The sequence below is a fragment of the Misgurnus anguillicaudatus genome, chromosome 2 (assembly GCF_027580225.2).
Source record: "Misgurnus anguillicaudatus chromosome 2, ASM2758022v2, whole genome shotgun sequence".
In the NCBI taxonomy this organism is placed as follows: domain Eukaryota; kingdom Metazoa; phylum Chordata; class Actinopteri; order Cypriniformes; family Cobitidae; genus Misgurnus; species Misgurnus anguillicaudatus.
The window spans coordinates 22,178,405-22,204,290 of NC_073338.2; the positions used below are offsets into that span (position 1 = coordinate 22,178,405).

Below are 25,886 nucleotides of genomic sequence, written 5' to 3' on the forward strand. Positions count from 1 at the left end.
TTACTGTAGTAAAACCATGTCAATATACTAAAAAAAACATGGTAGCTACCCTTTTACCACAAAAAACATGGTTAATTTTTGTAAGGATATTTTATAGTTAGTTTGAAAGTGACATCACCTCATAAATCGTATTTCTTCATTTTTAATATTATCAAAACGTTAAAAACGCATTCAAAACGTTTGAAACACAGTTGAAGCGTTCATTATAACAGTGTTGTTATCTGAAGCCTCGTGCCCGAAATGGCAGGAGATCAAAGTAGGCGCACGCGCACCGGCTACACTGCCTACAGGTCCCGTTACTGCGCGCACTCTCTTCAAATGTAGCTACTACAGTTTTTGACAAACTTGTTCTAAGGATTAAAAAAATCATTCAAGACACTGCAATGCGACGCGTTTATGTTTAGCTTTCAGTAGGTTTAAATGAGTTTTGTTTTAAAACGTTGATAGTTTGACTGCTGGCTAGTTAAGCAGACCTGACGTAAGGGACTGTGGTGAAGACACAACGGTAAGTGCAGCGTCCTGTGCATCATATACAAACTTCTTCTAAATGTAAATGCTTAACTTGCCTACAGTTAGGTTTATTTTTTCTCATGTCGAATAGTAGATTATATATCCTTGTTCTTATGTTTGAATACGGCTGCTTACCTTAAAATGATGTTAACTAGCATTAATTCTCGAGATATAATTCCTCATCTCCATCTGTCCTCAGTCTGAAAGCTAAATAGCAGTTATACCTCATTGGCAAAACGTTTGTTTTATAAACCCTCAAAAAAGAGTTTTGATATCACTAAATGGTTCTGTTATTTGTACAGTGTGATAAAAACTAAAGCTTTGATTTTTTAAAAGTTGGACATGGAAAGTGCTTATATTTTTAGGGTACACTTACAAATATGTTTGCAGCAACAATGTTTATACTGAAGGTTTCATAGCATTACAAGTTTAAGTTTCAAGTTATTTCCCATGCAAAAGATGTCAATGACGATTTGTACATTGAAAGGCTTGATATGAATCTCAGCCATTCTACAGCACTTAAAGAGTAACTTAAAGTCTAATTTAGTACAAAGAGTAACATTTCTGCAAATATGCAATTATAGTATAAACATATAAACTAATTAACCAAATAACAAAATGAGCTTTGCTGAACTACATCAAACACAGTATTAAACCTCAAGTGCCAAACCTTTGCTGTTATTAAACAATTTCCTTCCACTGTTTTTATAGCCAGAAGTCTGACGGGACAGGTAATTTGTTATCTGTAGAGGTGAGGAATGGGCCGTAAACTGGATTTGTCCGGTCTGACGGATGATGAGGCAGAGCATGTGCTACAGGTGGTGCAACGGGACATGCAGCTGCGTAAGACAGAGGAGACACGACTCAGGTTTGTCCACTCCTGTTGCTCTGTGTATGTAGCATTACCTTGCTAGGCTTTTGGTCAAAGAAAATTGGTTGCATGGACAATTATACACTGTAACATTACTATTTAAAATGACAGAAATGTACCTGTTATTATTAAATGTACTGTTATTATATTACACAAAGAATTTAGCATTTCATGTAAAAATATATTTTATTGTCTCATTACATGTATGCATTTAAAGGACATTTCTATTCCATCGCATAGTATTTACAGTATTCAGTACATGCATTAGAATGGCTGAGAATTGAACCAATGAGCTTAGTGTTGCATGCATGCTGTACTATGTAAAGCACCCAATGTGATGGCAGCATAATGGCATTCCAAACATTGCTACTGTAGAGAGCTTGAGGAAGTTCCCATCATTTTTTGGCCTGATTTAACATAAAATGACAGGAAGGGCTCTCCCTTTCCTCTTTGGCTGTGACTCACATCCCTGAGCCCACCATGTGATTTCAGCTTTAAAGGAATCTAATACTATTTTGACACTATAAGCTCGAGATATGGGTCAATGACGTGACGTTAATTATTTCAAAATAAATTTGCAGATTACTTGCATACATCCTCTTTTTTCAGGACCAAGTCTAAAATATTTTTGGTTTCTAAAAAAATTCTGGTTGTATTTCATTTTAAAAGAATATTTGGGGGATAATTGCAAAGATGTCAATGTGGTGTAACCGGTCTGTGTCAATTGGTGTAACTAGTATTTTTTCAAATGAAAATATAAATATATTCATAAAAAATGTGGAATAAAATATAATGCTCTAGTTATATGATTTGTTTACATACATTTTTACATTATTTATCAAAGATTATTTAGAAACAGAGCTGTTTTCAGCATATGTCAAGACATATATTACAAAAACGCATTCAAATTTACATTTAGAAATAACTAATAAAACAATATTTTAAAATGATTTTTTTTAATGATTACGCTTACATGCCATCAAGGTGGATAAAATATTTAATATTTCTCATTCTTTGGCACAATTGGCGGTTTCTCCATTTGACATTTCCAGGTCCATTCAGTCTTAAAGGAACAGTATGTAATAAATTTATATCAATTAATCATAAAATGGCCCTGATATGTCACTAGACATTAAGAAATCATTTTCTTTTCAAATACTTATATCACTCACAACAGTGGTCTGGTCAGGATATTGTCATTTAAAAAGTGGAGTTGCAGCCCTCAACTGATGTTTATGTTGTCATTTTGTGTGTTGGCCACCAGTTGTGTGATTGCAGTACCAGTTTGAGCCACACGTTTTGTTATTGCAATACCAGTTTTGGCCACAATCCTACATACTGTTCCTTTAACTTACATAAAAATGGTGCATATATGTAATTTTTAATTGCATAAAATGAACATACACTGTGCATCGAAATAAACCTGATGTGTGCTTTTAAAACAATAAAAAATTATTTCTCATCTTGCCAAATCGTTTTTGTCACTGACCCATATACAGAGGTTTCATAAATCAAGAAACGCAGAATCATGTTGTTCTTTGACAAATATTTGTGCTTTATTGTGTAGCTGTGAGTACACACAAGACATGTCTACACATATAAGTGTAAGAACCTTTCTGTCCAGAAATATAGAACTGTTTTCTCCTTGCCGATTTTCCCAGCACATAATAGGAAATAGTCTGCATACTTAATGCTCTTACCTAACACATATTTTAGCATTATTGTTTAGTGCTATATAAAAGTGTTTGTGGATAAGACTAATTCACTCACCCATCCTTTTATGTAATGCTTTTAATGGATTTACAAAGTGTAATCTTGTTTGATGTCTTCTCCTCTTTCCTCCTTTTGTTGTATTTCTTTTTTTTTACATTTTGCACACTGCCACAAAAAGCACATTACTCACATTTGTACTTTTAGGTAATAAAAAACACATTGTGGTTAATGACTTTTTTGGCACCAAGATTTTATCTCTAATGATAAACAAGCACTCTGGCTGCTCTCTCTCTCTCTCTCTCTCTCTATTGCTCGCTCTTATTTTTAGAAATTCTTAATGCAGTGTAATGGAACGGGAAGATAATAACAATACAGCAGTGTTGTTTTGGCCTCAAAGTGGTTAATTTCATGTTTTTAGTGTATGTACCGTATCACCCCCAGATGGTTCTTCATAGGTGCTCTATAGCACTAAAAATGGTTCCCCTATGATTACGAGCTTTTAGTGCTATTTAGCATCAACTTTTTTTAGAGTGTAGCAATTACACACATTATTCCTGGAATGACTTGTTAACAGAGATCTATGCAATAACATAAAACAAAATCTGGTGCGCTGTGCTAATCCTGCTTTAATAAATCACAACCAATCTGTCAAATGCTACTGAGATCCATCATCGATAGAACTAAGAAACTCAGTCAATCAACATGCAAAACATGATTCATGGTTTTTAAAACCATCAGATTTAAAATCCAGATTTAGCTAAACCCATAAGCCACACCAAAATATTTATATACTTATATAAACTTCATGTGATGCAGGATTTGCAATATTTACAAGGACTTCCCCACACAGACTCTAAGCTAAGCCCAAAAAGCAAGATTTTCTTTGTAAGATATTTTTTCTTTGTTTCCTTTGTACGTTAAATCAACAGGAGCGAAAAATGTTACTTTGACAGTAAAGTATTTCTATATATTTCGCTTTCTGGTTTCTACAAAAAAGATATTCTGAGAAAAACAACCTTTTTCCACAAAATCTTTTTATGCCCCAGTTTGTCATTTGGTCAATCTTTTCTTAAAACGTTGTTTTTAAGATCATCCAGCTTCTGATACTAGCCCTGTTTGAAATGCTGAGATGCTCCCCAGGTGTCAGTGCAGGATATTGGAAATTCGGATGCATGCAGACAGAATACACTTGGGAGAACAAAGGGTCACAAAAAATGCTGTTTTTTAAATTAAATAAGGGTTTGTGAAAAGTCACTGTCTCTGACTGCGGAACAACATCTCGGGCCTATAGTACAGTATATCACATGGAGATCTCATGCATGCTTAAGGAGGTTAAGTATAATGCTAATGCTATAGCATTATACAGAGATTATACTATAATCTCAAAATTTGTTCATAGCAGCATTGGATTCCTGCAATATGAAGATGTTTGATTTGATCTGCATTTTGTTTAAATTAATTCAGTGTACATTGGTAAAGACTGTAATTACACAACAGTAGTTAAGGCTCTTTAAGACTGATGGCTCCTGTATGCATACAGAATATTTGTAAACCATTGCTAAACCATAAAGTATGTAACCCTTGACCACAAAACCAGTAATAAATCGCATGGGTATATTTGTAGCAATAGCCTACAATACATTGTATGGGGCAAAATTATGCCAAAAATCTTAAGTAAAGATCATGTTCCATGAAGATATTTGGAACTTTTTTACTGTAAATATGTAAAAAAACTGTATTGATCACTAATAATATGTAATGCTAAGGACTTCATTTGGACAACTTTTAAAGGTGCAGTGTGTAATTTTTAGAAGGATCTCTTGACAGAAATGCAAAATTATATACAAAACTATATTATCAAGGGTGTATAAATACCTTACATAATGAACGGTTATGTGTTTATTACCTTAGAATGATATGTTTTTATCTACATACACAGAGGGTCCCCTCACATGAAAGTCGCCACCATGTTTCTACAGAAACCCTTAACGGACAAACTTTTTTACTAAGTTGTCTCCACGATGACCTGTTTGTCTGGTGGTGGCTACAGTAGCTTCTCTGTGTTTCTAAATCGAGGGGTGAGCAGTGGACTGAGCCTTTGGTTGCAATTCACAACCTTACCCTTAGATGCCGCTAAAATTTACACACTGCACCTTTAAGGCGATTTTCTCAATATTTCGATTTTTCAGATTCAGAATAGAATAGAATAGAATAAAATACAATAGATTAAGATTATTACAATTTAGCAGTGCATTACAAATATAACAAATGCTTTAAAAATGTATATACAGTTGCTTGGAGGCATACTGTAGATATGGGTGCTTTTTCTGACAACACTATTGGTCTGTGAGTGTAATTGGCTTCGGGTTCCCTCCTGTTCTTTGCACCTGTGTCCAGTCTGGCTATCTGGCATTAGTCACTCCGTAGACCTTCCATTGGATCCCCATCTACAGTACTGGCACAGGACACCTCTACCCTTCTTTGCCAATGCCTTGCTTTGTAAACAACAGACCATGTTTCCGAGAAAGCGGTGAAAATGGCCTGCTGAGTATCCAATTATGAGTTCATATGAGAGAACCCTGATGGAATATCACAGTGGCTGATTTTCAGGCTTCATTCGTAGCTCCAGCATGCTTGAGTGTATTAAAAATGTACCTTGCCACTGACTCTGTTAAGGCACACGCGGGTGCAAGGCTGTTTGTAATCTTGAGGTTTTTAAAAGTGCATCCATTTAGACACTCATAAACTTGCATAAATAAGTACACATCTTTGTGGTTGTTATGTTGGGGACTTATTGTTTTTATACTTACAAATGTTGTAAAAACTGCACACACACACATAGACACACATGCAAATACGTTATTAAAATGCTTACAGTCTCAAGACCAGCATCACTGTAAAAAGCAGCATCTACTCTCGCATACATAACGTGTCATTACACAACATTTGTTTTCTTCTTTTCCCTTTTTGCTTTCCCGCTTGCCTGTTTTTAATCTGCTGTGATTATCCTCAGATCTTTTTTCACAGTATTCACTGAAGCTGATCAGACCAAGCTGCTGTTTCTATTCATTAGTAAAGATTTCCTCTTGGTAGTGTTATGGAAGGCAAACCACCTCAACCAAAACGAGTGGTCTCTATCTAAGTATATTAAATGTTATCAAAATCTAGGGAACATACGTATATACACTCACCTAAAGGTTTAATAGGAACACCATACTAATACTGTGTTTGACCCCCTTTCGCCTTCAGAACTGCCTTAATTCTATGTGGCATTGATTCAACAAAGTGCTGAAAGCATTCTTTAGAAATGTTGACCCATATTGATAGGATAGCATCTTGCAGTTGATGGAGATTTGCGGGATGCACATTCAGGGCACGAAGCACCCATTCCACCACATCCCAAAGATGCTCTATTGGGTTGAGATCTGGTGACTGTGGGGGCCATTTTAGTACAGTGAACTCATTGTCATGTTCAAGAAACCAATTTGAAATGATTCAAGCTTTGTGACATGGTGCATTATCCTGCTGGAAGTAGCCATCAGAGGATGAGTACATGGTGGTCATAAAGGGATGGACATGGTCAGAAACAATGCTCAGGTAGGCTGTGGCATTTAAACGACGCCCAATTTGCACTAAGGGGCCTAAAGTGTGCCAAGAAAACATCCCCACACCATTACACCACCACCACCAGCCTGCACAGTGGTAAGAAGGCATGATGGATCCATGTTCTAATTCCGTTTACGCCAAATTCTGACTCTACCATCTGAATGTCTTATAAGAAATCGAGACTCATCAGACCAGGCAATATTTTCCAGTCTTCAACTGTCCAATTTTGGTGAGCTCGTGCAAATTGTAGTCTCTTTTTCCTATTTGTAGTGGAGATGAGTGGTATCCGGTGGGGTCTTCTGCTGTTGTAGCCCATCCGCCTCAAGGTTGTGCGTGTTGTGGCTTCACAAATGCTTTGCTGCATACCTCGATTGTAACGAGTGGTTATTTCAGTCAAATTTGCTCTTCTATCAGCTTGAATCAGTCGGCCAATTCTCCTCTGACCTCTAGCATCAACAAGGCATTTTCACCCACAGGACTGCCGCATACTGGATGTTTTTCCTTTAACACACCATTCTTTGTAAACCATAGAAATGGTTGTGCGTGAAAATCCTAGTAACTGAGCAGATTGTGAAATACTCAGACCGGCCCGTCTGACACCAACAAACATGCCACTCTCAAAATTGCTTAAATCACATTTCTTTCCCATTCTGACGTTCAGTTTGGAGTTCAGGAGATTGTCTTGACCAGGACCACACCCCTAAATGCATTGAAGCAACTACCATGTTATTGGTTGATTAGATTAATGCATTAATGAGAAATTGAACATGTGTTCCTAATAATCCTTTAGGTGAGTGTACGTCTTCAACAAATGTTTATGTTTTTTGAGTTCTGTGTTATTTGTTATTAATCACTATTTTTTGAATCAGATAGAGCTTTGCTATCTGTATACTTTGAGTTTATAATTCTTGGTTATCATAAAGCAGATTTTATATTCTAAATGCACATCAGTTTAATTGAGTAGAATGAATCTAATGGACCTTATCCAAACAAAATGTGTGCGCCACATGCAACCCTAGCCATAAATTGTGTATGTCTTTTCACCACTAAAGGTCAGAGCAATTTTGATGCAGCGTTGCTCTTTCATCCCTGGAGGCCACTGTACAACTAGAAATACAGACGGGTATTAAATTTTGAAGGGCAGATGCAGCACATATGTCAACACAGAGATGTCATGTGAACATGATCCACTTATAAGGCACTACAGCCAACCTTACATAGAGATTAATGAAACCTCTTAATATTAATACAAATACACATGGACGATGGGGCGGGGCGACACTTCTTGGCGGAGCGACACGTGTCGTCTCGCCCATATTTGTTCCCCCCGCCTTTGGCATTTTCCTCCGACCCAGCAGGGGGCAGTTAGCGTTGAAACGGTGGCGACTGCGGCAGCAGAGTAATAATAACCAAGTTGATTGCCTGAGGTGAAAGCAAACAGTTCTTTGGTAGAAGTGTTCAGAAAAAGTGGAAGCAACGGTAAAATACATTTTTTATTAGTAAAATGAGATGGAAAAATGTCAAATGAACGAATTTTATTTGTTTTATTTAAAATGATAGATTTGAACTGTTGCCTAAGAATCATAAAGCACATCGCTTTCTGCATGGTAAAGTAACAGTCTAAATTGTTTTATTGATAACGAGATATAGATTAGCCTACGTATCTGATATTTGTTTGTTTGTTACAGGATGTCAATGTGTGTGTTGCTAATTCCTAAGTGATAGTGACCTGGCTTTCACTACATTCTTGTTTTTCTGGGTTGTCTTTTTTGGTAAGTTCTGGAATGTTGTATCTTATGAATGATTGTACTATCACTGAATATAAACAACATATTTCCTAGGCTCTGATTTGGTTCTACATATTTTAGCCTGATGTCAGTTTAGCAATGTCCAATACTAAACAATGTGCTGTTGAATTTTGTTAAGTTGGACAATGCTAAACCATTACAGAGATGTTTGTGTAGAGCATGTGGGTTATACAGATACAGACAAACCAAAGACACGAGAAATTTATTTTCTTAACCCATATGCAACAAGCAGGATTTGGACCGTATATTGACACATTCAGGTTATAGAAATGTTATCAGAATGTGTTCAGAGATTATAGTGGTTCTGTTTTAAACTGTAATCATATATTTTTTGTTTATTAAAAATTTCAGTGCATGACCAGTTATGTATCAACAAACCACATATATGACACTTGAAAATGAAATATAGATGTGTTAATTGACATGAAGGAGTACATCCCTAAAATATTGGGTGTCATTTTTCTTTACAGAAACATTGCAAAACTCATCGACAGCAGAAATTGGACAGAGAAAACTGCCAATACATTTGAAGTGAAACATTTTATATACATGCTAACAAAAGTCTATTTCATTACATAAATTATAACACTTACAATAATTGATGTGATGGTAATCTGTAAAGGTAAAACGATGTGCTTGTTTTCATCCAAACCTCACAGGGAATTCCGAAGCAGAGGGGTTGGAACGACTTTGGGATTATCATACTAATGGTAGGTAAAATCTGAAGAGTTATTGTTAAAAATTGTAAGTTATATAACCTGCTAATTTTCTTGTTCTTTGTGGATTTTACACTCTGTTCATGGCTTTGGGTCTGGAATTTGATTTTACAGAGGTCATGTCATTAAATTTCTTAAGTTATTTAAACAGACATACATGATGATTGTGTGTGTATGTATATAATATTATTGTTGTTGTTGTTGTTGTTGTTTTTTTCCAGAATGATGCCTCTGATTAGTAGGTGGTGGTGTTCTGTTCTTCTGGACAATGTATGTAGCTATTAGAATGTTCCTACATTAAACATTATTTGTACCATATCTACCAATATACCTACCTCTTGTCATTTGTTCTTTTAGCACTCAACCACTGAGGGGGGTCTTCACTATTCAAAGGCAATGTCTTCAGGCAGAGTCCAGTGAAGCAGGTTATTTTTCATTAAGAACTAATAATAACATATGTGTGTGCATGCAGAGGTATTTTTTTCTTAGTTGTTACAACTACATAGTTGTTCAGATATGAAATTGAAGGGATTAAGTACAAGTACTATATCGGTCAGCACTGCAGATCATTTAATATTATCAGTTAACACTTAAGACATTTAATAACATTTCAGCTTAACTCAATTTCTGTTTGCTATCCAATGTGGATTCTGTTCACCATATAAGACAAATATTTATATTCAACACAAAAGATCCCCATGTGGGTCATACTGCCGGTCGTCAGACTCCTTGTAAATACCAAGCTGGATTATTACAATTAAACGCAAAATGAACGTTTGGAAATGTAAACTGAAATTTCCTACTGACACACTACAGCAAAAGATATAAATAACTGGCTTAAAACATTTATATTTCTGTGTAAAAAAAACATGCCTAAGACTTCTGCACAGTACTGTATATTAATATTTTATTTCTAGTATTATAAAATAATATTAATCTTTATTTAGTATGAAGTTATGACAACAATCTTTCAGGTTTGTCTAAACTAAGGTTGTCTGTAGTCTGTGTTTATATAATGTTTAATGACTTTTATAGTCTAAATAAACATATGTTTGTTTTTGTTTCAACAGGTGACTCTGCGTATTTGACACTTTCTCTGGGATACAGATGGTTTATGGATGTGGTCACTCAAGAAGTTTTTCAGAAAGCAGTGCAACACTTTGCATGGCCAGACGGTAAGATTCACCCCCCTGTTCAATGCACATTCTTCAATTGAATTTTGTAGTATGAGGCAGTTAAACTTTTTATTTATCTTTCCTGTATTTTGTCTTTAGACTTTAAGGTGTGGCCATCTGGAAGAATTTCAGTCCTGTCTACTAGACAGAGTTTAGATTGTGTACAGCGTCAGGGAATGCTTGCAGTGCAGAGCCCTTTTCAAGTCATACCCACCAGGGTTTAGGGGAAGAGGCCGACGTGGTGAACTTGTGAAATGTTTGCACTGGATTTTGCTTCCAGGACTGTTTTTTTTTTGCGGCAGGAAATTCATTGGTGTGTTAAGCGAGAATGAACTGAGATCAACTGGTTTTGATGTATGAATTAATAATTAAAAGTTAAACTTTGCAGTGTATAGTGTTCTAATAAAAAAGCTATGGCAAACACGTGCATGAAAACAAAGTTTCAGTCATTTACATCAGTCTATTGTTCTTTAGGGTTTCTCATATTCCATGTAAACATAATTTGCTATGTATTAAGCAGGCATGAAGTCCATCTAATTAATACATTCTTAATTTAGCTGTGACAATTTTTTGTAATATTTCAATTACCAATGATTTTAGAAAGAAAGTGTTTAAAGGGGTTATTAAATGTATTTTTTGTTTTAAGTTTTAAATGTGGGTTTTTTTAAGTTTTTTACATAGAAATGGGAGACTACATTTAGGATTTATAAGGTTTTCAGTAATGCAGTTCAGAAATCAAATACGACGTAGTTACTTCCTTGCGAAAAGTAATTTTTATTTGTAAGATTGACCATTTTAAAAAGTAAGGTTTTACAGTTGTAAAAGTCTTTGTTGGCATATGGATTACCATGTGTTACACAAACACATTTTAAACATATAATGTGTGTGTTTGAATATATTAATCAAGGTGCATCTACATAACCATGCTTCGCATTATATTGTCGTGTCACTTACAAAAACCAGCGAGTAATGTCGAGGTAACCTTAGGGTCTGAGGGTGTCAGCTGTTGAGGGAGTAAATTAAACCATTTATTTCTATTCTGTTCGTCGTAATCCTCAATTCTTTGTATATCTGTTTTCATGAAATGTTGTGGAATTGAAACGATAAACGCAAAAACACAATTTATATTCGCTTTTTAATATATATTAAAAGTGTATTCGTCTCATGATTCGTCTGAATGGCTACTTCCGCATTCCAAGCCTGCTCAAAGCGTCATAATTCTCTACACCAATTAGCTGTAAAAGCGTCGCACATCTCTACACCAATAAGCTCATCTTAATCATAAACCAATAACCGTCGAGGTGGGCGGGGCGACACGTGTCGCGTGTCGACCCGCCCCATCGTCCTACTATACTGTATATTCATATTAGGTTGTTAATAGCATATTACATAATCAAATACTTTGTATCACATTGGGTTCCCACTATAATTTCTGTACCCCCCTTGTCTCTCTCTCTTTATCGCTCTCTATCTCTCTCTCCAGTGAGATGAAGGAGGCGCTGGTTGAGGAGGGCAGTCGAAGTCTTCTGCTGTCACGGCAGCACAGGTTCAATGAACGTTGCTGCATTCGTTGCTGTTCGCCCTTCACCTTCCTACTCAAGCCCAAGCGTTCCTGCCTGGACTGTCGCTACAACGTCTGCAAGAGCTGCTGTACCTACCATAGGAAGGACAGAGGCTGGCTGTGCTCCGCCTGCAAGAGGAGCAGGTCAGTATCGCTTAAAGAGGGGCAGTGCTAATAAGAGCTAGATGATATAACTGGTGTGCTTTAGTAACAGACACCTTAGATAGGGGGTTTTAGTGGAAAACACAAGACGTGAGGCAGATGATGCACTTGCTAGGGGTAATTGAAAACACAAGAAGTTTAAAATTGTAAAATGTTGGCATTGTTTGATTCAAAGAAGGGTGTTTTGACACAAATACTGTACAATACATTTGTTATATTGTTTGATGTATTGTTAATTAACTTTGTTTATTAAGAGATGAAATTCACTTTCTGGAATTGATTTTCAGAGACATTATTTATATTATTTTTCATCCATTATTTTCAAATACTTTACTTGAATCGTTCATTGAAAAGGTCAATATTGTGTATAAACTTATAACTCATAAAGCCACATGGCTATAATAAAATATTGTGCAATATACTAAATGTTAAATTACACATAAAACAAACAAAATTTCTTAAAAAAATTTAGTTTAAAAAAATGTCTCTTAAAAAATGATTTGTTTTTGCATCTGGTAGTACACAATAATTTTGCATTACTTACATCTGAATCGATATGCTCTATCTATTTTAGCTGAAATTCTTAAAATTACAGGAGAGACAGATTAATTGCTGTCAGACAAGGGTAAAATGTTCAAAGCAGGCTTTAAATAAATCTTGGTTTGTGAAAATGTACATGCATTTTTCTTGTAATAAGTGGTGGCTCAGGTGAACAGCAATGCACTCTGGCTTGAACATTTGAACATTAATGAGCAAGTGTCTCTGTGTGTGTGGCTGTCTTTGTGTTTGTGGGCATTGTGAAAGAACCTAAAACACCACACTAATTTAGATGACCCTTTTCAAGAAATCAAAATAATGATGTACAATGCACATATCAACACATCCTCACCCCATGTCGTCAATATTTGACGACACTTGACCATTCGTCAAAATGTGACGGGGAGGGTATACCTTTCGCGTCATTTTTTGACGAACTGGGGACTTCAATACTATTACGTCCGTTGCATTCTCTTTCCTATTTTCTTACCATTTTCGCGTCGGTTTAGGGTTAGATACCGAAAGGTATACCCTCCCCGTCACATATTGACGAATGGTCAAGTGTCGTCAAATATTGACGACATGGGGTGAGGACATATACCTGATAATACAACCCAATATCACGAAAATATGTACCTATAGGCACGTATGGACCAACGTGACTATGTCACGTTTCGCCACGTGTCACGCTTTTTTTGTGTCACTGTCACGTATTGGTTACTCAACTTTTTTGTCCTAATTTCTTAACATTGTTGCTTTGGTTCAGGGTTAGATTTACATAAAATGACATCCCTACTCCAACCCAACTCTAACCCCAACGTCAGGCGACATTTGGTTAAAGTTTAGAAAATATAAAAGAATAAGTCTTGTATCTTTTTTTTTATAAACCAATATTTAAAGTGACATACTAACGCAAGCACCAAATCTAACCCTAAACCGAAGTGACAATGGTTTGAAAATAGGACAAAAAAGTTGAGTAACCAATACGTGATAGTGACACAAACAGAAAAGTTGGTCCATACGTGCCTATAGGTACATAATTTCGTGATATATGGTTGGATAATACTGCACTAAAAAGCCTTTGCAAGGTCATAATTAAGTTACCGAATGCTGTAGGTCATATTACTAGTGAGTCTTGACAGACAAGACTCTTCCTCCCCTTGCTTGCTTGCATGCATACAGAACACCAGTGTTAAATCCAAGTCAAACTCAAAAGCTATACATATATTTTAATAACACACACACACACACGCACGCACGCACGCACGCACGCGCACACACACACACACACACACACACACACACACACGCACACTCAATGTTTACTGTAAGGTCATTAGAAAATAAAATTGAAAAATGTTTCCTATATGAATATAAAAAATATGAATATATGAATGAATATGGCATATCTATGCAGTGGTTTGGTATTGGTACTAAATTGTGGCTCTGGTAAGTAGTGAGTCTCTTCTCACATGGTATGTTCCCCAAACAATGGAAAAACGCCAGAGTGATCCCAATACATAAAAGAGACTCTAAATCAGATCCAACAAATTATCATCCCATATCCCTCCTCTCAGTCCTTAGCAAAGTGATGGGGTCTTCAGTTCACAGCTCCAGGGCTACCTCTTGGAACGTGGAACAAAATCTTAGACAAACGAGGGGAGGTGTACATTGTTGTACTAGACATTAAAAGAGCGTTCGACCAGGTTTGGCACCACGGCCTTCTGGATAAGCTTTATGCTAAAGGCATAACTGGGCCATTACATGGCTACAGAATTACCTGGAAGGAAGATCCATCCAGGTCATGTTCTCTGGTCAGTCCTCATCACCTCAACAAATCAGTGCCCCAGGGATCTATTCTCGGCCCGCTATTATTCTCCATAGATGATGTTGTAGAACAGTACGACAATAGCATTTTTCTTTATGCGGATGATCCCACCATCTACGCCCCAGTAACGACACCTAATGGTCCCAATGTGGCAGCATCTCTAAATAAAGACTTGGAGAACATTCGGAGGTGGGCTGATACCTGGAAAGTCAGGTTCGAGCCCAGCAAATGCAAGGCTATGGTTTTGTCGAGAAAGAGGCCTCCATCCTGCCCGGACCTTTTCTTTGGGGCAACCAGAATAGACCTTGTTGAGCAGTTGAATATTCTGGGACTATGTATCGATAAGAAGTTGCTTTGGACTAATTACCTGTCAAACATCTGCAAGCATGCTGGACAGCGTCTTGGAGCTCTGCGCAGGTTGGTCAATAACTTTGATGTCAAAGGTAGGGCCAATGTCTACAAGGCACAAGTCAGGAGTACCATGGAGTACTCATGCCTTGCCTGGATGAACGCATCACAAACCACCCTTGGGCAGCTTGACAACATCCAGAAAATGCACACAAAAAACTGCCCAGAGGATCTCAAAGCTTTGCTACCTCCTCCTGATCTCCTTTGCCGAACCACTCGAAGAGCACGACCAAGTCACGCCCTAAAACTCCTCAAGTCCAACACCAAATGCCTGGGGAGGAGCTTTCTTCATTCGGCTGTAACAACTTGGAACTGCCTCCCCTGTACTGTAGTAGGTGAAATCACCTCACCTTCAGGCCTTCAAGAAGAGACTAAATAAACACCTCCTTAGAATAAAAACTGTAATTTCCTGATACTTTATGTCACTTATCCTAAATATTCAGTCCTGAGTAGCTGCAGATCATGATAGGTTCTCGGTACTTGAATTGTTAAAGCCTGTATCTGCAAACATCTCCTCACTATCTGCTTGCTGCCTGTCAGCTGATCAAACTGTAAAAAAACGCAATCTCTGTAGATAGCAGGCTCCACAAACTGTGGACAGTATTTCTTATAAACTAGACAATAATACACTTTCCAAGCAGGCGGTTCCTGTAACAATACTTTGATTGCAGACTAGTTGGAGTCATGCTGTCAGTGCAGTGACACAAGAACATTAAGCTGTTTGTCTGTGATCTTTCTTGCTTCATTGCTTTCACAGACAGGATAATAGTGTGGGCACAAGTCTACAAGCAAAACAAAGCCTTATTTTATTATTGGCGCATTGGTCATGTTTAGATATCTATCACAGAAATTATTTAATGACTTAATTGTCATTTATACATTTTCTGACATATTTTCATGATGTGTCATTCTTTATTTTTTTTTTAGGCTGCTAAAGATCCAGTCACTGGAGTGGTTTTACAATAATGTGAGAAGGCGTTTTAAAAGATTTGGCAGTGCCAAAGTATTAAAGAATCTCTACAGGAGACACGCAGCAGAGCGCGGAGTGCTAGCAGAGCTTACAGGTACTCTCCATCTGGAGTAATGTATGACCTTTCCTTAAATAAAACACCTGACATTCCACACTCTGACATTTTGTAATGTGTTTTGCTATATTGTGAGTGTGGAGTTATTTAGCGTATGTAGCTTGTTTGTAAGGGGGTCTCTTTCATTTCAAATGTCACACACCCGGTGGGTGTTTTGTTTCTGTATTGAATTTTCCTTAAGAGCTTGAGTTTTGTTTTGGACCAGTCATGATTTTACTGGCCTCTGTGGTCAGATGTCCTAAGGCCCACTTTTCTAAGTGCCAGGAAAATAAGATTATGGAGCATGGAGGCATCAGTTTCATTTCACAAAACAAGTTAATGGAGTTTAAAGGAAAACACCACCGTTTTTTAAAGCTCACGTAACACACGCTGTTTCTGCATTTCTGATATTAATCTGGAGTACCTATGGAGTAGTATGACATCCTTTATATCTCTGAAGAGTCTTTAGTTTAATCAGATTTATAAAAGAAAGATTAGCTTTACCGAATCTTTCCGATAACGTACGAAAAAATGAAGAAGGAGGAGTTATAACACGGGAGGAGCGAGTACGAGTCATACAACACTATACAACACTGTTTTAACTTATGATTCACTACATGTTCGTGTCATTTATATAATATACACGCGCCTATTTCCAACATAAGACAGAAGTCTTACTTACCACGTGTAACTCGTCATGACCCGGTTCTGAAAATCCACTGCATCAAACACACACGCAAAACTCCGCTGCTAATCCGGATAATAAACTATATCCATTGTTTCCATAAGGCTGGATGTCTTCTCCTTACATCCAAAAACACACTTCTTGTTGTGCCATTGTTGACTTTTGAAATTAAACAAGGCTGAGTGGCGTGATAAGCTGTTAGCAAGCTCTAGCGTCTCCCGCTGACTGACGGCTGGGCGGGGTTTTCCGGGGGAAGTTTTCCGCCGGAAGCCCATATAAAGAAGTGATACGTATCGAAAACCCCTGAAACGTCAGTTAGAACCGTAATCGGAAAAAATTAGCCGAAACTTGTACAAACCCTGGCGAAGTGCATTCGGCACAGAAATACTCTGAAACACGCCCAACTGCATTTTTGACACTTTGCCTACGTTTAGCATGAGGAAACAACTCTATAACTGTGTTAATAAGTCAGAATGCTTGAAATACCATTAAACCCCCCCTTTAATATTTTACTTGTTCTTACCTCAACTAAGATGAATTAATACATATATCTTTTTTCAATGTGTGCACTTTTAATCTTTGTACAGCGCTTCTTGAATGTGTTAGCATTTAGCCTAGCCCCATTCATTCCTATGGCTCCAAACAAAAGTTTTATTTTGTGCCACCATACTTACTCGTGTAACTACTCATGTAACTGTGTTTAAATAGGGAAAACATGGAAGTGTTTGGTGGCTTTTAAATTCCTAGCAATAGGAGTAAATGGGGCTAGGCTTAATGCTAACCCATTCCCAAGGCACTGTACAAAGATTTAAAGTGCATGCATTGAAAAAAGATAGATATGTATTAATTTGTCTAAGTTTAGGTAAGAACATAGTAAAAATTAATTTATTAATTTTAATTAATTTGATCAACTTGAAATTACAATTGATTTCAACTTTTTTGACTAGTGAGGAGTTGCTATAAATTATAAAAATAAAGTGGAAATAACTTAAAGGGCCCCTAACCTATGTGTTTTCAGCAATATTAAAATACTCTCTGGTATCCCCAGAATGTGTCTGTAAAGTTTCAGCTCAAAATACACCACCGATATTTCATTAAACGATGTTGAACATGGCCATTTGTGGCTGCAAATGAAATGCGCTGTTTTTGTGTGTGTCTGTTTAAATGCAAAGAAAGCTTCTGTTACGCTCCTCTTATGCAAAGTAGGGTGCGCTTACACATGTGCTTTGGACTACATACATCAAAACATGTGTCTCTGGCAGAAGATTGAACTACGCGCCTAAGTCAGAGTCTGTGAGCGGTTATGGTTGGGGCGTAATCAGTGTGACATCACATTGATAGGGAATACCCATCAGCATATTTTGTGTGACTGTTGCGGTTTAAAGGAAATTACGCAAAGAAGAATAGATGGATTTGTATAATAACAAAATGTTTCTGCACACACTGGCGACTCATTTTCTGATAGAAACACATTTATAAGGTCATTTTTTTAGGTTAGGGGGGCTTTATTTTTTACAATTCATACTGGCAACTCCTCACTTTTTAGGAAAGTTAAATAAATTATAAATTCAAGTTGATTAAACTTAAAAATTGAAGTGCAACTAGGAATATTTTACAGTGTAGGCTTAAAGAAAGACACAGGGCCCTATTTTAACGATCTAAGCGTATTGTCTAAAGCGCACAGCGGAACGTCTAAATGGGCGTGTCTGAATCCACTTTTGCTAATTTAACGACGGGAAAAATGGTTTGTGCGCAGAGCGCATGGTCGAAAAGGGTTGGTCTTATTTTTTTAATGATTAATGGGAGTATTTTGGGCGTAACGTGCAATAAACCAATGAGAGTCTCAGATCTCATCCTCTTTAAAAGCCTGTTGCGCTGGCGCTATGTCTAATCCCTATATAGATGACGGACTTTGTAAACTGAAAAACTAAGCGGAGGAAGAAGACGCCCAATTTAAGATTAATGTTAAATAATTGTGTTGTTTTTCACTTGTATTGAAATTGTTATTTGTTTCATTAAAACCTTTAAATCCCGTTTTCATTTAGTCATGGAAGTAAAAAAGCAGGCTTTTAGTTGCTTTAAATGTATGGCTATCCAATATCATCAAAAAATAATTTACAAGTATGTAAGAAAAGGTTTGTACTGTAAAAATACTTTATTTGTACAAACAGGAGATAAAGAATTTACAAATGGCCCTTCGCAAGGTTCAGCACTTGGACAGCGTTCGTTTTTTTTAAGCATTACTTAAAAATGTTTCTCATCTCACCATATCCACAGGTACAGAGTCATCATATACAATAAATCCGCTTTAAAAAAAAAACACATTTAAAAACAGATGCATTTGTTTAAAGCAAAGCATTTATTTACTTACTAGGCTACAGGTGTAGCAGCTCTTTACGCCTTCTGACGTCTCATAATTAGTCCTCATTTATGTCCAAGAGACTCAATAATAATCTTTTTCATTTAATCCTTTAATCTTTCATATTTAAAAGCGTTTTTGTGCTGCTGCGCATTCATGTATGTGATAAGCAAACCCACGTTGTCGTCCCGCTTATAGGCGCATATTACTAATGCGCTCTTTAAATAACAAAAAAACATATTGCCCCATTGACTTTAGACTTTAGACCAGGTTTTTTGTGGTCAATGGTGTAGTCTATTTAAGTTGCCTCAAAATAGCAAAGCGCCAACAATGCGCCTGAACACACCTTGTTTTCAGACCAGAATGCCCATGGGTGCAAAAGCGGGCACAAATGCATTTGCTATTTAAACAACGCGGCGCTAAACGTGAAAATTATAATTGCGCAGGGTGGAAACTAGCAAAAGACACTTGCGTCGCGAATTGCGCTGCATTGCGCCGGGTGTAAGATAGAGCCCACAGAGTTGCTGCCTGTATCCGAATGAGCAAAATCTGAAATGCAAAACAAATAATCATGTTTATGGAAAAAAGTCTAGTTAGTTCAGTATATTATGAAAGTTCTTTATACACCACTGATAATATATGTATTATATTGCATGTCTGTCAAGAGATCCCTTTTAAAAGTTACACGATTCACTTTAAACAGATAAATACTTTCATTTTTTCCTAAATTCAAGCATAAATGTGGATAGTGGAGTTTGATGGTCTAAATTTTTTTTTTTAATTTTAATAAACGATTTTGCAACCCATTTTCACCTGATACGTTTATATGTTACAGTATTATTTATATTTAATACCATTCTGGAATATTAGATATTAAAGTAATACACTGCAGATTACAAAACAATGAGCATACCCTTTTACATAACTGTTCTGATTTTGAAAATACCAAAGCACCTTAGAGCTGTCGGAGGATATTTTCCTCGTGCACTGATCAGCTTAAAGATACTTTGCCTGTGTGTGTGTGTACAACACTCAGTATAGTGAGAGTTGTGCCAAGCCAAGCCTTAGATACAGTTGAGCTGTGGTTTGTGAATGAGAAAGTATTTTCCATAAACAAATGCCTAATGAAAAAAGCATGCCTATTGACACATTAACATGACTGAATGTTTGTCATCTCTGCTCAGCTCTGTAAAAATACTTTACTATGGAGGATAAAGAAAGTATTACAGTGAAGGTACACAATAAAGAGCTTTGACTGCAATGCGCCTCAAAATGACCGCCCCAAATTCTAGACAGGATAATCTGTTAATGGTTTAACATCAGAAAAGTAAGAATGGACCAATCAGCTTAAAGCATTATTGTTGATAAGTTCTAAGCTGCATCTCAATAGGAACATATCGACATTAGTTTTGGCTTTATGTTATAGAAAAAGCCAGATTTATGACATCACTTTGATTTGCTTTTTCAGCAGAGAGTAGGCATAAAGAAGTAAAGACCTCCACTAGTACGAGAGCTCTTTAAAAGCTCTGTGAAGAGCGGAGGTCATATGGACATGTCAGTAGTTATCCATCAAATGGTTAGTCATTTGACAACTCTCTGTGAATATCTGTCACTAAGTGAAACTTGCCATTAGTGCTAAATCATCTGTCAGAGCTGGAAATGTTGAATTTCTCAGATTCTCAAAACAAAAATGTTTGATGTCATAGGGTTGCATTTAACTTCCTTATTTTAGATTGAGCCAAGCTCTTTCTTCCACACTTGCATGGGTTTATAAAGCCAGGATATTATTTTTAAGACCATTGCACTGAACACATTAGTGTGCCCAGTGGAATATAAAAGGTAGAAAGACTATTTAAAGCTGGATTTAAAAAGTTCAATACACCCAAGTGTATTAATTTTTGTTATGTAGATGCAATTTCAGTCATCATAACCATTGTCGCTTTACACATTTTGTGTGGCACGTATCACACTTAGACAACTTTAAGTGAAAACAGACAAACTTTTTTCATTCCAATTTACTGTTATAATTTGTACACCAACAGAGGGCAGCACCTATGAAGAGGAGGGCATCTACAATGAAAGCAGCGTGTATGAGAGCGACTCAACGTTTTACAGGCAAAGTGAAGGTTTGTGATCAAGGTTCATAATTACATTTTTGCCATGCCTGTTAACAGTGTTGGGGAAAGTTACTTGCATTACAATATTAAGTTACTCCCCAAAAAAGTAACTAATTGCATTACTTAGTTACTTTTCATGGAAAGTAATGCTTACGTTACTTTTAGTTACTTTTGCGTTACTTTTTCTTGGCTAAAGCTTGATCTCTTTCAGGCCTTGCAGGTGTTTTTATGACTGAAAAGTTCTGCCTTCAGAAATTGCATATTTCATCACAAAAATGTTTAGCTCTGGCCTGCCATCTCAGTTTCTGACTCAAACTGTTTCCACACAGGCACAGAGAGTGCATATGTTTAGTTTAATTCAGTACATATTTTTTAATCAAATTAATTAATATAAAAAAGTAACTTGAGTTACTTTTTTGAAAAAGTAACTCAAATATTAATGTGTACATTTAAAAAGTAATGCGTTACTTTACTCTTTACTTCAGAAAAGTAATATTATTACGTAACTCAAGTTACTTGTAATGCGTTACCCCCAACACTGCCTGTTAATGATGAACCAATTAAGCAAAAACGACCACAAACTGTATTATGCATTATTTTTTATTATGCATAACTACTATTATTACTAGAGATGCACCGATATAAAAAAAATTCACCGATAGCCGATTATTCAGACTGATATCTGCCAATAGTTTGGTGTTTATATTAACTAATATTAACTAAATTTTTAAAATTAATTTAACTGAATGTTCCATTGTGTAAATTCCATTTACATTGAACATTAAACTAGTGATGTTTCTTTACATTTTCTATAAACAGAGCTCAAATTCATTGCATTTTCCTGTTGTCTTTTGATTGACAGGATATATCGGCCATGACTATTGGCTTAAAGTATCGGCCAATAGCGTAAAATTGCTCTACCATCCGATTATTGGCCGATGTATCGGCGCATCTTTAATTATTACTATTATTTTATTGGTTATTTGTTTATTGCTCACTGTGTGACATCATATTTTATAAGACAAATTACTTTAGTAGTACTGACTAATATTTCATTATGTGTCTCTGCAGAGCGCAGCATGGCTGAAACTATCAGTGTGGCACTGCGGGTAGCAGATGAGGCCATAGATGAGGCCATTGCTAAAGCTGAGAGACAGACTGACAGTCAGGTAAGACTTGTTTATATGCACAGTACCGAGTAGACCTTGGCAGGATAAGGCTTATATATACAGTACTTTGTAAAAGTCTTAGGCCACCATGCTACCATTAGATTTGTTGTTTTTGCAATGTTATAGTGATCATATATAATTATTTCTCAGTCTCTTTATTAGAATACAACCAGATAATACAGTAAAAATGTGTATGTAGTATTAAAAACTGTATAAAAGTATAAGCTGAAGTGTCATGTATTTAGGGTAAACTCCCCTTATACTTAAGCAATAGCAAGCAACTGTAGGATCTTTTAAACCTAAATGAAATTAAATCCTAATTTTAATCGAATAACTTCAGGACTTACTGACTGATGCCTAAAGATGACATTTAGTTCTAAAAATTGTTTTGTTTTTAATTGTGTGTACATATTTCCTGTATTTTCTGTTTGTATCTTAATAAAAAGAGTGAAAAATAAATATGGAAGGACATTAAAACTTTGCTAAAACAACAAAGCTGGTGGTGGGTTACTTCTATTGAATTTTTTTGTTGCCAAAATAACTTTTGATGTGTATGATATTTCATCTTGCAAGGAAAGTCAACATTGATTACAAGGTGTTTGGTTTTATTAATTTAATTTAATTTATTTTTGGGGTAGACGTTGATAAAATTTTCACTGCCCAGATTTTGCCTTGTTTTAGTCTAAAAAATATGAGCTGTGTTTGCACTGCCATTAGACATCTTTTAAACACAAAATTGCTTGCTGGGTTTCAGCTATTTGACATTTTCTTTGTAGGAAAAGCAGAACGAGGCTCATTATCTGCGAGAGCACAGAGAAGAGCTGATAGAAGAATTGGCTACAACTATAGTACAGAAAGTGAGTAACATTTAAGATCCTTGAAAACTGAAGTCCAAAATTTTCATATGCATTTTCCCCCATGATTCGCCATCCTACCAATTGTACCTTGCACACCAAGTCTGATGCGTATTAATTAGAAAAATTCACAAACAATACAAAATGGAGTCTTCATAACATTAGCAATATTCACTACGAATAACTTGAGCACAATACTGTATAATGGTTTATATACCCTTTGTTTTGAAATCAGTTCCTATACTGTAAAAAAAATCCTTGTTGCACTTGGTGAGGAGTTGCTAAAAATTATACAAATATAGTTGAATTAGTGAAGTTATTTCAACTTTATGTTTATCATTTATCGCAACTTCTCAAGAAAGTTTAAATTAATTGTAAATTGTAGTTTTGGCGTAATGATTAGAGAGTCGGGCTTGTAACCCAAAGGTCACCACTTGGGTTTAGGTCACATGGCCGGCAGGTTGCGAAAGAGGTACCTTATCCTCTGTTATGATCCTGCCCTCCTGTCATAGTTATTCATAGTTGTTTAGTCATGTGGCAGGATCGTGGCAGTATCCATGTTTTGTGTTGTAGCACATGGCCTTTGTTTGGTCTGTGTGCTGCTGTGTCTCGTTTGTGTTCCCACCCCCTCGTCTCCTCGTTAGCTCTCCCATCAATGTTTAATTAGTTTCCACTGTTCCCTCTTGATTTGTTCCCTTATATAATGCCCTGTTGTCTAACATCCTGTGCTCGTGCGTTGTGTATTTAAATGTATATCATGTCATGTCGTTGAGATTGTTGTCTGTTAGGTCTCCCCGGATTGCGTTGATCGGTTTGTGTCCAGTCCGTGTTTGGGTTGAGTCCAGTCTTGTTTGTTAGAAGTCAGTCCTGTCTAGTTTATATTATTTCTAGTACTGTTTTCCCCATCGTGGGTTTTTGCTTTGTGTTTGTCATTTATTAAAGTCTTGTTTCATGTTCCCCAACCTCGTCTGCGTTTGGGTTCATTCCCCACTGTCTCGCTTGGTCGTGATAGAGCGACCAGGTGGGCAGTTCCTGACAATCCTCAGTCAAATGCGAGTGGATTTTGCAATTGGCGGGTAAAACTGTCAATAATAAAAGCTGCTACAGGATGAAACATACAGGACAAAAATATTTTTGGATGACTCGTAATGTCGGGTGACCGCAGGCACCCGCTCATTTCTTATCAACCCGCGCATCACTTATGCGAATTGAGTGATTAATTGAGAGGATGCAACTGATGTTTTGCAACGTTCATGCGATTGGAAAGAAGATGAGGCACTTCTCTGACTACGTATGGATGTGAGAGTAAGTATTAAACTGTTGGTGAGATGGGATGAGAATGCAATGGTGACATGATTTCTAAATCCACCTGCCACAGTGGCTGGTGGTCAAAAAGTTAACTTCAGGCCCTGATGACCAGCAATGTATTAATGATTTTTAAATCAATGGTTTTAAAGCAAAGTGTTTAAATGTCAACATAGTTTTGACCATATAATGTATCAAGACTCTTGATCAAAAAGACAATGAATTATTAAATTACTATTAATATTTTGCAATATTACATCCTCAGATTGTCCAACGGAGGAGGGATCTTTCTGCAATGCAATCGGGTGATAGAGTCCCCCCTGATCAAACTAACAGTGCTGTTGATGCATCTCTCTGGGTACACTGGCCTCCTTTCTCTGTCTTTGTCATTAGATTTTTTTTGTGGTGAGATTGAGAATTGCAACCAACCTTATTTTTGAAATGCAATAAGAAGGTATGGTAGCTGGCACAGGACATACATTTTGTCGTCCAGGACAACGTACTGTAGGGAAGAAACGGGCTCTGTAGAGCTACTGTAGAAGCATGATGGCAACTTCCATGTAAGGAGACCCGCAGTGTATGTAGATAAAAACCTTCTGGGGTAATAAAATCAATGCAGTCCATTATGTAAGGTCTTTATACACTACTGATAATGATAGTATATTGCATTTCTGTCAAGAGATCCTTCTAAAAGTCCCACATTGCACCTTTAATTAAGGGATGGTCACACTATAATTTTACGCTCTATTGAGTTTCATTCATGCACGTGAATGCACAAGGTAAGGTAAAAATTTTGAATTTGAACTTCAAAAGTTATTTAATTAAAAACAATTATAATGATATCATATCATGTACTTGTTGGTGTTCGAAGATTTAGCATGCTCAAAGTTTAGTGTGGCCGCATCTTCAGTCTGTGATTTCAGGCACTCATAAAAGATTGCATATGTGTGTTCTGTAATACTTTTATTTGCTCTGTTGTTTAAATGCCTAATAAAACATCTAATTTTCCCTTAGAGATCTCACTCAGCTCTTTGCCTTTTGCCTGATGAGACAGTGGAGCAGAATGACAACATTGGGTCTAGGCTATCAGCCTTATCCGTTCATGAAAATGAAATAAAGAAAGAAGAAACTGATCAGGCCATGCTTAGCTGGAGGAGTCTTGACCGACTGGACAATTCCAGTTAAGGCCTTTCCAGACATAATATGATAATGGGACGGTTTCCCGGAAAGGGATTAAACTAGTCCTAGACTAAAATAAATGCAAGAGCTGTCCAAATTGAAAACAGCTTGCACTGACATATCTTAAAATACATCAGTACCCTTTGTTTAGCCTCAAAATGCACTCAAGTAATGTTTTTAGTAAGGCATGTTTCTTAAACTAATCCATGTCTGGGAAACCACCCCTATGTGATCTTTAATGACAATTACTATAATTAAA

The 25,886-nt window shown here is 36.5% G+C and overlaps 1 protein-coding gene and 1 long non-coding RNA gene across 13 annotated transcripts in view; both read left to right on the plus strand.

The window, feature by feature from the left end:
* Positions 1-256: 256 nt before the first annotated feature.
* Positions 257-25,886, plus strand: part of myripa (myosin VIIA and Rab interacting protein a) — a 32,914-nt gene continuing 7,284 nt past the window's right edge. For 2 of the 5 annotated variants that reach the window (XM_073874715.1, XM_055201949.2), the window contains exons 1-9: positions 259-505; positions 1,222-1,378; positions 11,883-12,104; positions 15,823-15,959; positions 21,046-21,129; positions 22,192-22,289; positions 23,066-23,146; positions 24,714-24,806; positions 25,463-25,628. In XM_073874715.1, the coding sequence (XP_073730816.1) occupies positions 1,269-1,378; positions 11,883-12,104; positions 15,823-15,959; positions 21,046-21,129; positions 22,192-22,289; positions 23,066-23,146; positions 24,714-24,806; positions 25,463-25,628 (991 nt within the window). In that variant the 5' untranslated portion in view covers positions 259-505; positions 1,222-1,268. Of the gene's footprint in view, positions 506-1,221; positions 1,379-11,882; positions 12,105-15,822; positions 15,960-21,045; positions 21,130-22,191; positions 22,290-23,065; positions 23,147-24,713; positions 24,807-25,462; positions 25,629-25,886 lie in introns of all 5 variants that reach the window. The other 3 variants (XR_012372739.1, XM_073874718.1, XM_073874726.1) reach the window with 3 other exon arrangements.
* Positions 7,966-10,838, plus strand: LOC141369138 (uncharacterized). Of its 8 annotated transcripts, XR_012372711.1 has the most exons (8): positions 7,966-8,179; positions 8,261-8,307; positions 8,389-8,472; positions 8,979-9,218; positions 9,446-9,494; positions 9,582-9,649; positions 10,295-10,399; positions 10,499-10,838. It is a non-coding gene; the product is annotated as an uncharacterized lncRNA (long non-coding RNA). The 8 variants fall into 8 exon arrangements; XR_012372721.1 differs by having other exon boundaries at positions 7,966-8,472; positions 8,979-9,069; positions 9,168-9,218; positions 9,339-9,494; XR_012372709.1 differs by having other exon boundaries at positions 7,966-8,472; positions 8,979-9,069; positions 9,168-9,218.